The sequence below is a fragment of the Hylobates moloch genome, unplaced genomic scaffold (genome assembly GCF_009828535.3).
Source record: "Hylobates moloch isolate HMO894 unplaced genomic scaffold, HMol_V3 SCAFFOLD_17, whole genome shotgun sequence".
Classification (NCBI taxonomy): Eukaryota; Metazoa; Chordata; class Mammalia; order Primates; family Hylobatidae; genus Hylobates; species Hylobates moloch.
In genome coordinates, this window is record NW_026652292.1 from 12757478 (window position 1) to 12775148 (window position 17671).

General features: G+C 38.6%; 1 protein-coding gene across 1 annotated transcript in view; it reads right to left on the reverse strand.

Moving 5' to 3' along the window:
- Positions 1-17671, reverse strand: part of DNAH5 (dynein axonemal heavy chain 5) — a 329923-nt gene that overhangs the window by 166680 nt on the left and 145572 nt on the right. Inside the window, exons 24-31 of the mRNA XM_058430225.1 lie at positions 15284-15485; positions 14487-14722; positions 11499-11717; positions 9948-10010; positions 9396-9634; positions 8112-8352; positions 6254-6453; positions 3166-3319 (exon numbers count right to left, since the gene is read on the reverse strand). Of these exons, the coding sequence (XP_058286208.1) occupies positions 3166-3319; positions 6254-6453; positions 8112-8352; positions 9396-9634; positions 9948-10010; positions 11499-11717; positions 14487-14722; positions 15284-15485 (1554 nt within the window). The remainder of the gene's footprint in view (positions 1-3165; positions 3320-6253; positions 6454-8111; positions 8353-9395; positions 9635-9947; positions 10011-11498; positions 11718-14486; positions 14723-15283; positions 15486-17671) is intronic.

Consider the following 17671-nt stretch of genomic DNA (forward strand, 5'->3'; position numbering starts at 1 on the left):
TCTATTGTTGTTGGACATTTGGGTTGGTTCCAAGTCTTGCTACTCCCATTATGTTAAGTTACAACAAGAAATGAATACAGAAGTAACAATACAAGTCAAGAAAATATGAAAAGAAAGGACACACATTTCTTTTCACAGGTTATCTCTAAATGAAGTACAGTTCCTATTTTTATATTTTCTCCATTGAGCACTGGATTGTTTATGTAGAAAAAATATTTAAAAATAAAGATACAAAATTAATTCCAGTATAGCTGGAATATTGTAAAAAAATTTAATGGAAAATGCAAAGATTATCTTGAGAGGGCAGGAATCATATAAATTTTCTTCTTTTTTTAAGACAGGGTCTCACTCTCTTGTCCAGGCTGGAGTGCAAGTGCTCAGTCACAGTTCACTGCAGCCTTGATTTCCTGGGCTCAGGTGATTCTCCTACCTCAGCCTCTCCAGTATCTGGGACTACAGGCATGTGCCACTATGCCTAGCTAAATTTTTTTTATTTTTTGTAGAAACGGGGTTTCATTACGTTGCCCAGGCTGGTCTTGAACTCCTGGGCTCAAGCAGTCTTCCCACCTCAGCCTCCCAAAGTGCTGGGATTATAAGCATGAGCCACCGCACCCGGCCCCAAAATTTCATTTTCTTCTTTAAAGCTTTCTGTATGTTACCAATGAGTATATACTATCAAACATGAAAGGAAGAAACTACACCTAGCACCTTAAATATTCTACATGAAAATTTCTAAGTCCAATTTTAGATTCTTCTTCATCCATTAAAGAGAAAAATATGGGAATCCTGGGCAAGATGGCCGAATAGGAATAGTTCCACTCTGCAGCTCCTAGCAAGATCAACACAGAAGACAGATTATTTCTGCATTTCCAACTGAGGTACCTGGCTCATCTCATTGGGACTGGTCAGACAGTGGGTGCAGCCCACAGAGGACAAGCAGAAGCAGGGTGGGCCGTTGCCTCACCTGAGAAGTGAAAGGGTTTGGGGAACTCTCCCCCCAGCCAAGGGAAGCCATGAGGTACCATGCTGTGAGGGACACTGCTATCAGGCCCAGATACTACGCTTTCCCCATGGTCTTCGCAACCTGCAGACCAGGAGATTCCCTCAGGTGCCTACTCCACAAGGGCCCTGGGTTTCAAGCACAAAATTGGGTGGCCATTTGGGTAGACAATGAGCTAGCTGCAGTTTTTTTTGTGTTTTTTGTTTTTTTTGTTTTTTTGATGGAGTTTCGCTCTTTTTGCCCAGGTGGAGTGCAACGGTGTGATCTCAGCTCACTGCAACCTCCACCTCCCAAGTTCAAGCGATTCTCCTGCCTCAGCCTCCCAAGAAACTGGGATTACAGGCATGCACCACCACGCCCAGCTAATTTTGTATTTTTAGTAGAGACGGGGTTTCTCCATGTTGGTCAGGCTGGTCTCGAACTCCCAACCTCAGGTAATCTGCCCACCTCGGCCTCCCAAAGTGCTGGGATTACAGGCGTGAACCACCACGCCCAGCCAGTGTTTTTTTTTTTTTGTACCCTAGTGGCACTGGAACGCCACTGAGGCAGAACCATTCACTCCCCTGGAAAGGGGGCTGAAGCCAGGTAGCCAAGTGGTCTTGCTCAGTGGATCCCATCCCCATGGAACCCAGCAAGCTAAGATCCACTGGCTTGAAATTCTCACTGGCAGCACAGCAGTCTGAAGTCGACCTGGAATGCTTAAGCTTCATGGGAGGAGGGGGGTCCACCATTACTGAGGCTTGAGTAGGCGGTTTTTCCCTCACAGTGTAAACAAAGCCGCAAAGAAGTTCAGACTAGGCAGAGCCCACTGCAGCACCAGAAGAAAGCTGCTGTAGCCAGACTCCCTCTCTAGATTCCTCCTCTCTGTGCAGGGCATCTCTGAAAAAAAGGCAACAGCCTCAGTCAAGGCTTATAGATAAAACCCTCATCTCCCTGGGACACAGCACCTGGGGAAGGGGCAGCTGTGGGGTGCAGCTTCAGAAGACTTAAACATTCCTGCCTGCCAGCTCTGAAGAGAGCAGTGGATCTCCCAGCACAGGGCTCGAGCTCTGCTAAGGGACAGACTGCCTCCTCAAGTGGGACCCTGACCCCATGCTTCCTGACAGGCAGACACTTCCCAGCAGGGGCCAACAGACACCTCACACAGTAGAGCTTCGGCTGGCATCTGGCAGGTGCCCCTCTCGGACAAAGCTTCCAGAGGAAGGAGCAGGCAGCATGTATACCTATGTAACAACCTGCACATTCTGCACATGTATCTCAGAACTTAAAGTATAATTTTTTTAAAAAAATCCAAATCTCCTACTTAAAACCTTTAAAAAAGAAGATGAAAAAACATGCACAAATACAAATCAAAAATAAAGTAAAATTTTAGTGAGTGAATACATTTTACTATTGCCTCCAAAATAAATGGTCTGCAGTCTGATTTGATCTGTCATCTGTAATTAAACTGAAAACTAACCAAAGAAGAAGTTCAGAAACCTATGTGATGAAAACATTTAAAATAATCATGCTTCTAAAACTCAAATATATTGTTAAAATGTTATAATCTTGCATATGGCTTAAGGTAATTGAACAAGAATCCTTGAGACTTGGTTAAGATGTTCATTTAAATATCTCAAAATATACTCCACATATACCCAGTAAGATGATTACGATTTGATAATAAATATATACTCGACATCTTGAAAAGAAGGTCTTTTTGTTTTGGAGATTTTTTCTGCACATTTCCACCCCTCAATTTTACTGTACAGATATAATTGGGTACATTGCATAGTATGCATTACTTTAAAATGTCAGTAGTAGAAGAACAAATTAGCCTACCATTGTCAAGATAACTGCACCATAATTCTACACTGTTCCAAATTCTACCTTGAAATTATCTAAAGAAGCACATCAATTATGTGACCACTTATTCTTTGTTTTTTTAACCCTCTATTTCCTATCAAACCTCCACAGTTTTGCAGCATTCTTACTCTGATTGTCACCCCTTTCCTTTCCACAATTCCTCACTCCCTTTGAAGAATAACAGCATTAACAGTGACAACAAAAAGACTGAAGGAAGGGGGTTCAATAGAAGTGGAATATTATTGCATTATTTAAGGGGGTATTCGTTCTGAGATCTTTCTCTGAAAAATCTGATGAAATCATAAAGAAGATTACAAAACCTTGGGCAGCTGCTTGGCAATGTCTCCTCCCACAAAGACGGCTTCTAAATAAATCCACAGGTTTTGCACCGTCATCCAGCTCTCGATGATGTCTGTTGAGTTGGAAAGGTACTGCACCCATTTTTGAATCTGCGCTTTGAATGGCATATTGTACCTAAAATAAGAAACAGGTTTAGGATTTGGTTTTTGTTTTTGTTGTGCTGTTGTTTCAAATTAGAAAGGTTTTTAAAAATCTTAATTTTTAACCTCTTTCTTTACAACCTTAATTATGTTGCTGGCTTTTGAAGTGATGCAACCAAGTGATTAATTCATCCCCATTTATTGTGCATTGTTAGTCTAGCTTTTTCTCTTTTGATCCAGAGCATAGAGGAGGGTGGGAGATTTATAATCTAAGGAGGAGATCAGGCATTAGACTTAATTCCACCAAGCTTCCAGGGTAATATAATTACCCTCAGTGCTGCTATGGCTACGAGAATAATATTTGCTCTACTGAGCTTCTGTGCCTATTTCATGGAGTCTCATATAATATGGAGCCTTTATAGAACCAACAGTGGGGACCAGACAACTAATTCAATCTTCAAATATGATAACACCTGGACTCTCTCCTTAGCCTCCCCTTTTCTGAGTCTCTTTCTTACTTCCCACGCACCTGTGTCCAACCCACTCATTTTTGACGTACATGTGTGCAAGATTACTGCCTCTTCCATAGTTAATCTGTCTTCCCCTTTTCCTCTTTGAGACAGACTGCCTGTGGGTGGCCTCCCAATGTCCTTTTTTCCTTCTGCTTTTCCATGTGGGCTCATAATTACCCAGCTGAATTACTGAATTTCCCAGCTTCTCTTTGCAGTAATGTGCAGTCAGAAGACTAAGTTCCACATCAACAGTGCTTAATTTAGCAGAACACTGGAATGATCTCATAGCTGAACACTGGAATCATCTCTTCAGCATTAAAAATTACTGAGGCCTGCCTGGGTCCTACCTACAGAGACTCTGATTCAATGGGTCTGGGAAGTGGCCCTGGCATTGGGATTTTTTTAATTCCTTCGGTGTATCTGGTATGTTGCAAAGATTGAGAACCACTCTTCTACATGAAATGTGAGTAGTGGCATTGGATGTAATGGGTAGTATGGGGAATAAGGTCACACCTGGGAAAGACATATGAGTGAGCCAGACCAAGCTTGGGTCCCTGATGATGTGGTGAAGCCCCTATTCCAAACTGAACCATCTATGTTAGGAATTCTTTTATGTGTGAGCAATATAAACATCAGTGTTATATTAGCCATTTTGTATGTGGTGTTTCTGTTATTTACAGACAAACTTAATCCTAAATGATTGTACAGCCTATCTTTATGTTTCTTCTTCTCTTTCTTATCCCTTCATGGTTCTCTCTAGCCCTACATAATATGGACTTGAAGTCGTATTATTGCATAAAAGTTTAATTTCCATATTCTTAATTGTTAACCAAATTGTTTTAATATTCCACGCATCTTTCTGAATATTTGTATGCTCTTCACTAGAAATATAGGTCCATAGAAACAGAGATCTTTCCCTTCTTTGTTGTTCTACCCACAGCACCTAGAAGAGTACATCACACACATAGTAAAGGTTCAATAAATATATTTTGAAAAAATATTCCTCCCAATAACTGTATCTGTAGATTAGATGCCATTGATAAGAAAAGTTTCCCCACTGCAACCAGATAATTTTTACTTAATTTATATGTGTGTCTTTTCTATCTCCCTAGGGTATATTATTGCCTATCTGTCCTTTATTCTGGTTTGGTATGAATAGCAACCAAGTTCATTAAAACTCACTAAATCCTGAGAAGTCCAAAATCAAGATTACTAATGGTCTAACTTTATATCCCCATATTACTTTAGTGTAACAAGTAAACTAAAATAAGAGAAATTTTTCTGAAATAGCATGAAAAGTACACAGTATTTCCAACATTAAAAGTATTGATACACATTTATATGGAGAATTGGGCGATATTTTAAAGCTACAATAGGACAACAAATTCATATCTCAGTGGTATCCACATTCTGCACAATGACAATATATTTGAGAAGATTCTGGGGAACAAAAACATTATTTCAGAAAGAGCAAATGGAAGCAATGAAACAAGGAAATGTAAATTCATGACTGTATGGTTTGTATGTCCAAAATGTGAGGGGTGGCCACTACGCTTTATACACGTGTAACGAAAGTTCACATGTGGACGGGCACGGTGGCTCATGCCTGCAACCCCAGCACTTTGGGAGGCCAATGCGGGCAGATCACCTGAGACCAGGAGTTTGAGACCAGCCTGGCCAACATGGTGAAACCCTGTCTCTACTAAAAATACAAAAATTAGCCAGGCATGGTGGCTGTTGCCTGTAATCCCAGTACTCAAGAAGCTGAGGCAGAATCACTTGAACCCGGGAGGCTGAGGTTGCAGTGAGCTGAGACTGCGCCATTGCGCTCCAGCCTGGGTGACAGAGCAAGACTCTGCCTCAAAAAAAAAAAAAAAAAACAAGTTCACACATACCCCATAAATTTGTACAAATATAAAAAATAAAGTATGTAAACAACTAAGAGTTTCTAGTCCACAGATACTGGCAAAAAAGGTTTTTCGAGTAAAATGATTATTCTGGAATTCAAAATAACGTTGCTCCTGGATTCTACAGACTGTAGAGCTGTCAGCTGTTCAGTCAGGCTTGTCAGCAGCAAAGCTGAAATGTTCCCAAGATCCGAGTGGCTAATTATACGTTGCATTATTTTGTCCAGTGGATGGTCTCAGACATATCCCGCAAATAGAGGATAATGAAATAAAACCAGAGTTACACATGCTGTAACATGTGCCTGAGGCCAAAATGAAAACATGAATAATTGAAATATAATCTCTTGATTATTTATATATAAGTGGGTGCCTAAGTAAAAATATGTTTTGGATATAAAAATTAATTGATTAATCAATTTAATTAAAACAAGTATTTTCAACATTGAGTAGACTATATGAAGGCTATTATTGTAATGGATTTTTCATTAATTTGAAATGTTTGCTACTATGGTTCTCAAAACTAAGGGAAAAGATAGATGGTTTTCCCACCTGTTGCTCAGTAGGGATCCCAGCAACATCAAGCTGTCCTCCATGTTGGCGATAATTTCCGAGGTACTGTCTCCTCTCAAGAGCAGCTCTCCACGGGTTTTAAAGCTGCCAAAGGTGAATGTTTTATTGTCCCATTCATTAATCACTTGCTTCAGCTTTTGCTCAATGTCTCTCTCTTTCACTGCACTGATACAGATGTCCTATCAAAATGGCAAGCTTTCATTATTGCATGAAAGTCACACACCCTTCCTTAATAGTCTACGTGCAATACCCCATCTTCACTATTTGCTTCATATATATATATATATATATATATATATACACTTTTACTTTTCCAGACCTAAAATGCAATATAATAAACAGAATGTTTATATGCAGATACCAATGCATGAAGAGAGATGGAGATAAAGATATGACTAAAAACAGAACTTTAATTTATAAAATTTCCCAGTAAACTTGCCTAAAAAGAAAGATGACAGAAAATGTATGCAAATCATTTTAAATTTTGAAACTTTAATCACTGATTCAAAATTCAATGTATTTCTGATTTACCTCTAAAGTCAAATGAATGCAGCATGTGAATGAACACAGGCAGCAGAAACCTGATTCTCCCATGGCTCTGTTCACTTTCCCAGTCTCCTCTGTGGCCTCACCCTTCTCCTAGACCATTAGTCAAGCCCTTCCTTTACCCTCATTTCTTCCCACACTGTTCCTCCTCTGGGTGAGCTCATTTACACCCATGAATTCAATCACTTTCATATCTCCAGGCAAGACCCACATCCATTTGCCTACTGAACTTCCCTGCTGAGATGTTTCAACGAAATCCCAAACACAGTCTGTGAAATATCAGACTCATGTCCCTAATGAAGCCCATGATCTTTGCACCTTGTCACCCAATCTGATCCCCTTCCCATGTTCCCCGTCTCTGTGGTCAGCACCTTCACTCATCTAGGTCTCTCAGCAAGAAATCTAAAGTTCATCTTTAGCCCTCCCCTTCCTTCTACCATGTTCCCTTCATCACCAAATTCTCCTCAAATATCCCTTGATCCTTTCTCTCCTCTCCAGCTTTACTGCTTCCCCTCTCATCTAACAAGCCATCATTTCTTGCCTGAGCTACTCTTAGAAACTCTCAGTTGGTTTTTCCATCATTCTTCCCTTGTCCTCCTTCAATTCCTTCTCCAAAGATCACTACCAGAGTGATCCTTACAAACAGTCAACCTAACCATGTCAGCCCCTGCTGAAAACACATCTCCCAGCTGGTGCCCATTGCTCGATAACATCATGTAGCCCCACTCCGCCTCCCTGGCCTCTGCTGTCTCCTCTCTGCCCTGCCTCCACACCTCAGCCAAAGCCCACACCTGGGCCGCCTTCTGGTTCCTCAAACACACTTCAGATGCTCCATGCATAATGCACCATCTGCCTGGAATGGCCTTCTTTGCACTTTCCAGGCCCCTCACCCCAATTACACAACCACACTCCCTTCACCCAGCCAGTCCCATGCATGCATCCTAGTCCTCCCTAGCTTTATCACCCCCAGGTGAGCCAAACTCATCTATCATAGGCTTTCATAGAACAACATACATTTTATTCAATGGTATTTGCCACAGCTTATAATTATGCCTTTATTTGTAAAATTATTTAATAATCTGTAAATGCAGGACTGCATTGTTATATCCTGATGCAGAATCTGTCCCATCTTAGGTCAAATAAGCATTTGTTGAAGGAACTAGTGGCTGAATGCCAGGAGAAGAGTTTCAATTGTCTGAGTGTAGTTTACTGATCCAATATTCCATAATACAGAAATGTTATCAAATAAATCCCATGAGACCTTGCAATCTTCCATCACATCATACTCTACCTCTATTTCCTCTTTGTATTTCAGAAGAGGTGCCTCCATGACATTTCTTAACTTAAAGCTTTCATTCCCCACATCCAGACTGTGCCCGGTGAGGGTGGTTATCCTTTCCCAGTGCCGCTCCATCATGGCTTTACTGGCCATGTATTCCAGCAGCGGGCAACACTCGCTGAAATCATCAATGATCTTCTTCAGGTCCAAAAAAGCCTGCCAGTCCTTCAAGGCCCGGGGAAGCTTCCGACATCTGTGAAGGGACACCAACATGAAAGGCCATTGAAATATGATGGTAGACATCACTGGACCAAGACGGTCTGCTAGTATTTCTATTAAAAACAGTCTCTTTGAATACTTATCCTATTTTAAAATCCCATGACTTGCAGGCTATCTGTTAATATAATATACAGATGACTTTTATATTACAGAAAATTGTCCTCCCCATTAGAAAAGATTTTTTCCAACCCTTCACAACTATTACCTAGTTAGAGGCATTATTTTAGAGGGTAGAGGTGCTGTTCAAGCTAATTCAATTCTACAAGCATGTACTGAGAACTTACTAAGCACAAAGCATAGCATAGTGTATCAGGCTGTCAGGTGAAATATACAAGTAGCTCTCCATTTTTTTTTTTTTTTTTTGAGACAGAGTCTAGCGCTGTCTCCAGGCTGCAGTGCAGTGGTGCGATCTCGGCTCACTGCAACATCCACCTCCTGGGTTCAAGCGATTCTCCTGCCTCAGCCTCCCGAGTAGCTGGGATTACAGGTATGCGCTGCCATGCCCAGCTAATTTTTGTATTTTTAATAGAGATGGGGTTTCACCATGTTGGCCAGGATGGTCTCAACCTCCTGACCTCGTGATCTGCCCACCTTAGCTTCCCAAAGTGCTGGGATTATAGGCATGAGCCACCGCGCCCAGTCAGCTCTCCATTTTCTTTGAATTCAACAGCTACAACAATACAGAAAAATCATGGGCCCCTGCTTTTGTTCCAGATGATAATCTAACATTAACTTCAAATGCTTCATAAGTGTAATATAAATAAAAATCAGCTCCCACCAAGCTGCAGAAAAGCCCCTAACATGATTCATCCTGGTAGATAGAATGTGCTTGTCTCATTGTGTACACACAGGAGTAATTAATAAATAGCATTTGACAAGAGTGATGTCAATGGACAACAAAAATGCAGCAAGATGTGCTTTTGCAATAACTGGGGTGAAAAGAGAACTTGGCTGCCTATCAAAGAGGAAAGCATTTGAAGTTCAATTGCAGGGCATGCTAAACATTTAATTTCTTACCTGTTCTGGAATTCTAAGAGTTCATTGTTAATTTTTTCAATATTCACCTCTGACCAAAGAATATCATAATAACTATTTACAGTTTCTATGACACTGTTGTACAGAGTATATATTTTCTGTAGAAGATTTAGTTGCTTCTTTATTTCAAGAAGCTGAGGATACTGTGTAGCTGGCAGGCCAAAAAGCTCCTCTCCTCCAGTATATGTGAGGTATTTCCGATAGATATTATCAAATTGATTCTAATAAAAACACAAGTGAAAACTCATCAAAATGATTTATACATGATCAACATGCAAATGAAAATATAATACTGGCAAACAAGCAAGCCAGAGATGTATGAGCTCTGGGCGCATGTAAATAGGAATACTAAGTTGGCATAATTAATTCATAGAAACTACTTCTAATTGTAATCCTACGAAATCATATTTTTAATGCAAGTACATACCATATTCCACAATAGGGCTCTCTATCTTACAAAGAAGAAAATATATGTGTGTTTAAAACACAACAAAGTTTCATTGTTTAGAAAGTCATAGAAACTAAAAAGATTACCTGAAACATGATAAGCCTGTCACTGGCTTCCTGGGGCTTCAAGCCACTAGCCATTGGACCATTCTGAACAAAAAGTAAAAAAAGAAAAACAGAACGAAGTGTTTGCATATAAATTTCATGAACTCAATGTATTTAAATATTAAAGTTAGGTTTCATGCATGATAGGAAACTTCATTTTTATTTGTTAGAAAAGAAGGGCCTCACAAAGTGATTCATTTAGAAATATTTTTCTAGTCTAAAAAAGCCAAATTAATGCCAGAACTTCCCTTAGTCAAGAAACTTTTAAGATTAAAAATATGTATTATCATTTCTTAGGTAACACAGGCAAAGAGGAGTCAATGCCTGTTCTATAAGAAGCACATATAAAGTCTGCTTTTGAGATAAATGCTAATATCATATAACTCATAGATTTTTATCATTCTAATACCCACTTGTAAAGTAGCCTATAATCTTAACATTCCAATCAGATTTTCCAACATTAGAAAATCTTAAATATGTGGATTTCTGTGCTTCTTCATCCATGGAGTTGGTACATGGGTCCAATCTTCTAACTTTATTAATTTTGTGGTTTATTGTGCTACTAGTTAATAGGTACAAATTTTACCCTAAACTCTATATATTTCCCTTATCCAGCACATTATAATTGCCTGGAGATGGGTCTCATTACACAACATATTTACATTAGAAGATTCAGTACTTAAACCTATATGGATAATTAAAATATGGACTCCATGGGGGCAGGGCTCGATCTGTCTTATCCACTACTGTGTAGTCAGCACCAAGGACAGCGCCCAGCAATTGCTGAGGTCTATGCTATTTGTGTAACCAGGGAACGCTGTGGAAAGGAGGACAATTATAACTACATGTGAATAGTACTTTTCTACACAAATTTAGAATGCTACCAAACAACTTCAGTGACAGACCAAATTACACAGTATTAGCACTTTTAAATTTATCATTTTCTGTTGAAATTATTATGTATGAAATCTGATTTGGTTAGGCTTTCTGTCCCCACCCAAATCTCATCTTGAATTGTAATCCCCATAATCTCCATAACCCCCACGTCTCAAGGGAGAGATTAGGTGGAGGTAACTGAATCATGAAAGCAGTTTTCCCCATGCTGCTCTGTCAGTAGTGAGTTCTCATGAGATCCGATGGTTTTATAAGGAGCTCTTCCCTCTTCACTCAGCATTCTCCTTCCTGTTGCCTTGTGAAGAAGGTGCCTTGTTTCCCTTTTGCCTTCCACCATGATTGTAAGTTTCCTGAGGCCTCCCAAGCCATGCTGAACTGTGAGTCAATTAAACCTCTTTCCTTTCTAAATTACGCAGTCTCGAGCAGTTATTTATAGCAGTGTGAAAACAGACTAATAGAAACTCTAAGGGGAAAGAATTGTGAAAAAAAATGTTTTTCTCTCATGAAAATAAAATTCCCATTCCCTGGGAATTCCTAGGAAGTTTCATAGAAATTTACCCATAATTTTTAGACAACTACATTTTGCATGCTCTATTCACTCATCCCCAAAAATGCACACAGAGAAGGCCAGAGACATACCAAATCATAGTCCAGATAAAACTGGTGACAATCTTGGAGGAATACCTCCACAGCACTAATAAGCTCTTTCTTGAAACTGGGCTGCAGTGAGACTAATTCTTTCTGGACTTCGCCAGCACGTGCCAGCAGCCTCTCCCAAGCATAGTGCAGTGTATCAACTTTGTCTATCTCTTCCCTTGCTATCAGAAGTCCATATCTGTTAAGCAAGGCATAAGATTCCTAAAAAAAAAAAAAGAGGAAAAACTTAATTTTGGCCAGTCCGATGCATAAATCTACACACAGTCATTTATTAAATGATAAGAATGGAAAATATCAGAATAATAGTGAAACTACCCTGAGAGTTCTAGTTATTCTACTTCAAACTGCAAGAGGTTAACTGAGCAGCTGAGCTGTTCAGCTTTAGTTTCCTCATCTATAAAATGGGAAAATCTTCTGGCTACTTTACAGGATCTTTGAGACTATTGAAAAATATCACTTTAAATGCATTTTGAAAACCATAAATCATTAGACAAATAAAAGATATTTTTACTTAGGCCCCCAAATTGTATTTGATCACTACAAAATTCTATCAAGTAAATAAAAAACAAAATAATTTAACTTCTAATATTAGAATAACAAAATCAATCAGGGTTTTAACTCTGTCTTATGATTGTCACATGATTGATAAGAGGTTCCAATAGTAAGATACAAGGGAGGATTCTTGAATCAGAGCCTGGGCCAAGTCATTCCCTTCAGCATATAAAATCCTGGGTGGCTTTCTTCGCCAAAAGATTAAAACGAGGCAAAGGTTGGTTTTCATAAGAAAGAATTTTCTCTAAATATCCCTAGTCTCTTCTCCCACCATTACTCCTCCCCATAGAGGTGGAATGAGTGCCTGATTATTAATTTGGGGGAAAAATTGTTGATTTGAGCAAGGATAGCCCAGTGCCTTTCTCTCTCTTCCCTCCCTCTCCGTGGAGACATGTCTGTGGTCTGCACCTCAGTGCCATAAACTGGGTCAGGGTAATACAAAGACCTACAGCTTTCCAACACTGCCTCTGATGGATGAGGAAGTATAATAATCCTGGGATTTAGTATTCACTAGCTAATAATGTGTGTGTGTATGTTTGGGGGTATGAAAGGGAGGGGAATAACTGGAGTAATACACTAAATTATGTCTTCCAAATAACTTCCATCAGGCATAAAGGTGATGTTTTGATCTTGTCTACTTGATTCTACTTTTGTTCTTAATTCCTAGGTGAGAGAAAATAGGATTGTCGGTTACTGTACCTCCTCTTCATACTTGAGGGTCTCCCCTAACCCTGCACAAAGAAATGTCTCTTAGCCTTTATGTTTCAACCCAAGGAGAGCAGGTTGGACCATGTGATCCCCCTGGCCCAACACAGCAGAAGCGAAAATGTGTGGTAGTCTGTACCATTCTCATGGTAATGTGAAAATTTTCAAAATTCAAACAGGGATGCAGAAAATGGGAGAACAGAGTCTGATCTGGACCATCAGAGTATAATTCCAGACATTCCAATTATAGTGTGATGAAAAGATGATGCTTTTACAACTGGAGTTTTCTTTAATACTACAATTAAACTAGTCTTATTTAAAAATAACAAATATAGTGACCCACTTCTGATAAGACATTTTCATCTGGAGGTTAACAACACCCCCTGACCCCACGGTGCCTCCATGGCTGAGAAGTGCTTTTCCTTAACGTCTCCACTCTTGGGTCTTTGTCAACAATCACAAGTGGCAAATAAGATTTAAAGATATGCACCAACAATTATGATTAAGAAAAGTTATTAATGATATTAATAATTCACACTCTTACCCATTTCTAATGATAATATAGGTATTACAAGATTAATAAAAATGGAATTCAAAATGTCACACACATACACAGACATGAAAAGGAGCTGGAAAGAAATATACCAACATCTTGGTATGTACTTGATTGACAAGATTATGGTAACTTTGAAGTTTTGTTTTATACAATTGTTTTGTGTTTTCTAATTTTTCTACAATGCTACTTTTTAATTAGGGAAAATAGTTTTGTTTTGTTTTGTTTTTTTTAAAAAAAAAGGCTGTTGCTAAGACTGATTTTGCTGGTGGCTTAATATGAGATTTCTAAGGAGACTCCTTAGAAACGGATGATGTTTACTCAAGTGAATCTATTCAAGGGTGTCTGCTTGTAATGAAATCAACTGTCTTTTTTGCCATTGCTTAAATTACACTATGTATGTTGATAATATTATAACTAATAAGTCAATAAAAGCAGACTTCACTGAAAAACAAGACATTTTCATCTGGAAAAGATAGCATGATATGGTATACAAATAAAAGTGATGTGCAACACTGATCAAATTACATAACTTCTTTGACCCTCAGTTTCCTTATGCGAGGAGTAAGAGCCGTAGTAAGGATGAAATGAGTTAATGCATATATGGACACTGTTAGTGCCCCATCCAGGTCCTGATTACCAGCTGGTATTCCCATCCCCGACTACTGAGAGTGCTGGCTATAAGGAGTGCAGCTGTCCCTTCCCTGGAAGATTTTTCTCAGCTGAATGTGAGCCTTCTCATGGGGAGGTTATAGCCCATTTCCTACTGACTTAGGAGTAAAAAGGGTATTCTCCTTTGCATGAAGGAGGGCCCAACTCAATTGATGTTGTAGAGCACCCACGGGATCAGGCTGAATTTAGTCCATAGCTGATTGGCTTCCTTTCCTGATTCCCTCGCTCCCCTTCTTTGGTGAGCACTCATCAATAAATCATTTGCACAGAAATCTTTATCTCAGGCTCTGCTTTGAAGGAGACATGTGAAGAAGAAAACTGGCCCATGGAAGGCGTGCTATAGGGGTTCGGTATCATCAACAATATTGAAATTATTGTCTTGGTTTAGCAACCATTTAGTAACTTCACTCCAGACCCAGTCAATATTTCAGCTAATAGCATCCAACATGTAGAAATATTTCTATAATGAACAAATGATCATTAGTTACCTCAATAGGTCCTACTTGAAAGTCAATGGAGATTTGCTCCTCCCTTATTTCTTTCAGTGCTGCCATTGCAATCCGAATATCATCTAGGTCCTTAATTGGACGATTTAGTTTCTTATTGAATTCTTCAATAAGCATAAAAATGTTTTCCATCTCACTCCGGTATTTTTTGTTACAGTGGCGTCCAATGACAACCATCCAGGCCTTTGTCTCAGCAGTCAGGGCGAACTTCAAGTCAGCTACAAAAACCCAAATGTCTACAGTTCAGTTTAAAAACTCAAATCAGTATGAAAAGTCAAAGTGTTGCTGTTCTCCAGTAGTAAATACTTTACAGCTTATCGCCCTCTAACCCATAAAAAATGGAACTGGAAAAAATCATAATTTTTCCTAGTCATTATACATTCATTCATTTTATAAAGTTTGTTTTTACAACAACTCAATACACATTTCAAAATGCTTTTTTTTAAAAAGCACATATCAGAACCCTCTGGGATAAGCCTCAAATGTTTGTTATTGTTATTTATTAAATAAAGGGTAAATTTTAATTCAAAATATAACAGACATCTCCTTTCTCTGACTTAGCCTTTTTTTTAAGGTTTAGCAGCAAAGTGTTCAAAATACTCCAGAATCAATAATTATGCAGAAGGAAATTTTTTAAAAATCTACAAATTGGTCTTAAAGCTTGAGGCCCATAAAGTCAATCTTTAAGACAGGTAGAACTCTCTGGAATACTAATCTAGGTAAAGAGACAGAACAATACTGGCTAATTTATATAATTATATGAAAGAAAATGAACCAACCTGTGTACAGAGCAATGGAACCCACACAGATATATTCAGGCTCAGCATTAATTTCCTGCTCTAGGTTTTGGAAATAGAGAATCTGGGACTCAAATTCCGAAAGCAAGGGGCTCTGCATAATAAATGTCTTAATGGCTTCTTCTTTTCCCTTTTGCCAAATGTGATTGTAGCGTCTGAAGCAATCCATGGATGTAATAACTTCCTGAATGCAAATAACAACAGATTTATGTTAAGAAGGAAGAATCTGAAAGGAACGATGATATAAGTGAATATTTGCCAACTGCTGGTGGTTCCTATGGATTTATTAAAATGTTTAGTGAACTGTGTGATTATCTGGAAATGCCAAAGAACTGGGACTATATACAATAGTGTGGACAGTAGCCCAGGGCTAGTAACAGTTTCACTGTTGTCATCCCTAGCGAAACAGGGGAGGAGCAGTTTCTAGAAACTAGAAGACAGTCCTTGAAGATCCTGTGGACAGGGCCCTCTTGGTTGGAGCTGGGCCTTAGATCAAAAACCACAGCTCAAGGTCATACTACAGGGAAGGTGCTATGAAAAATATACTTTGAGGTCATTCTCCTCTTTCCCCCTCCCCTCAGATCTCCTCCAAGATTCTTCATTGACTGAACCCACTGGAAGCCTCAATGGGAATCTACTGACATGTTGCCTAAGGTCAGATAAATGGAGGGAGTGGAGATTAGATCTTAGGGGCACAAAGGACAAACAGAACGTAGCGAGCATCACTCCAATGAGAGATTGCCTGGAATCACATAAAATGTATAATTCATATAACTAGAATTGACATCTGAACAATACTACATCTTACCAACCAGGAACATAGTGCATGTTTCCATATCTTGTCATCTTTTTCAAAAATTCCTTGTTAAGTTTTAGCATAATCTTCATAGAGACCCCAGATACTTCTTATTACACATGTTTCTAGGTATTTTTCAATGTTGTTGTCATTGTAAACAAGATCTTTTCCACTATTATTATAACTGGCTATGAGTGGCATATACATTTTTAAAAATTTATTTGTAAATGAACAGTCTAGTTTGCTAACCAAGTATGCATCTGTAAAGATGAAATGACTCTCTGGCAGTTGGTAAATAGGGGATAGTGCTGATATAATGCAGAGGTCATGTTTTCAAATGCTATTTTTCCCAGCAAAACAAATGCTACTGCTTTGTACCAGCTAAAGCAGCAAGCCACAGAGGAGTACAGTCCTGTGTGCCACTCCCCCTCCATCACTTCTTCCTTTTGGACTGATTTGGCTACCACCTGTCTTAAGAATATCTTTGCGTATTGTCTCACTCATAAGTTAGTGCTAAAAAAAAAAAAAAGTGTTCACGTGGACATAGAGAGCAGAATGATAGATACCAGAGACTCAGAAGAGTCAGATTTCTCATCAACTTCAGAAGGGAGGGTGATGAGAAATTCGCTAATAGATACAATGTACATTATTTGGGTGATGGATACCCTAAAATCCCAGACTTGACCACTATGCAATCTATGCATATAACTCAATTGCACATGTATCCCATAAATTTGTACAAATAAAAATAGATAAATAAATAAATATCAATCAAAAGAGAAAGAACAACAAAGAAATAATGTTCTTTGCAGAGTTTGGCCTGATTTTTATAGAGTTTATCTTTGCTTCTATGCCTCCACAATCTCGACTGTTCCTTTTCCCACTTCTACCAAGCTTCTTTCATGTTTTATAGTAAAGTTCTGTAATTACTATAGCGTTATTAAATGTGTGAATATTTTACTATGATTGTTACTGTTTATATTTTACTATGATTATTATTGTTTTTATTACTACCCTGGTTACAAATTGCCTAGATTTTGTGTCTGCCTCAATCTTGTTTTTCTCATAATCCCTACTATTTAATATTATACATGAAACTTCTCAAAACAGGACGATTTTCAGGAACATGTTTATTGTATTCTATGAAAAATTCATATAATTATCTTTCCATTGATGACTAACTTAACTCTTGTTGGGCCACAATTTTTCAGATTAGCCTCTTGGATTTACTTGGTAGACAACTGTATCATCTACAAATAATTAAAATTTTGTCTTTTTTATTTAATTATTATTTATTTATTTATTTATTTTTGTAGAGACAAGATCTCACTGTGTTACCCAAGCTGGTCTCAAACTCCTGGCTTCAAGTGATCCTCTCATCTCGGCCTCCTAAAGTGCTGAGATTGCAAACATGAGCCACTGAGCCTAGCCAAAAAATTTGTCTCTTCATTTCTAATTCCTTTGTGAATCAAGTTTTTCCACTGCCTTATATTATGATTTCAGAGTTACATCTGCATGAAAAACAAATTTAGCTGATAAAGAATAACAAATGCAATTATTTGAAATAATTGAGC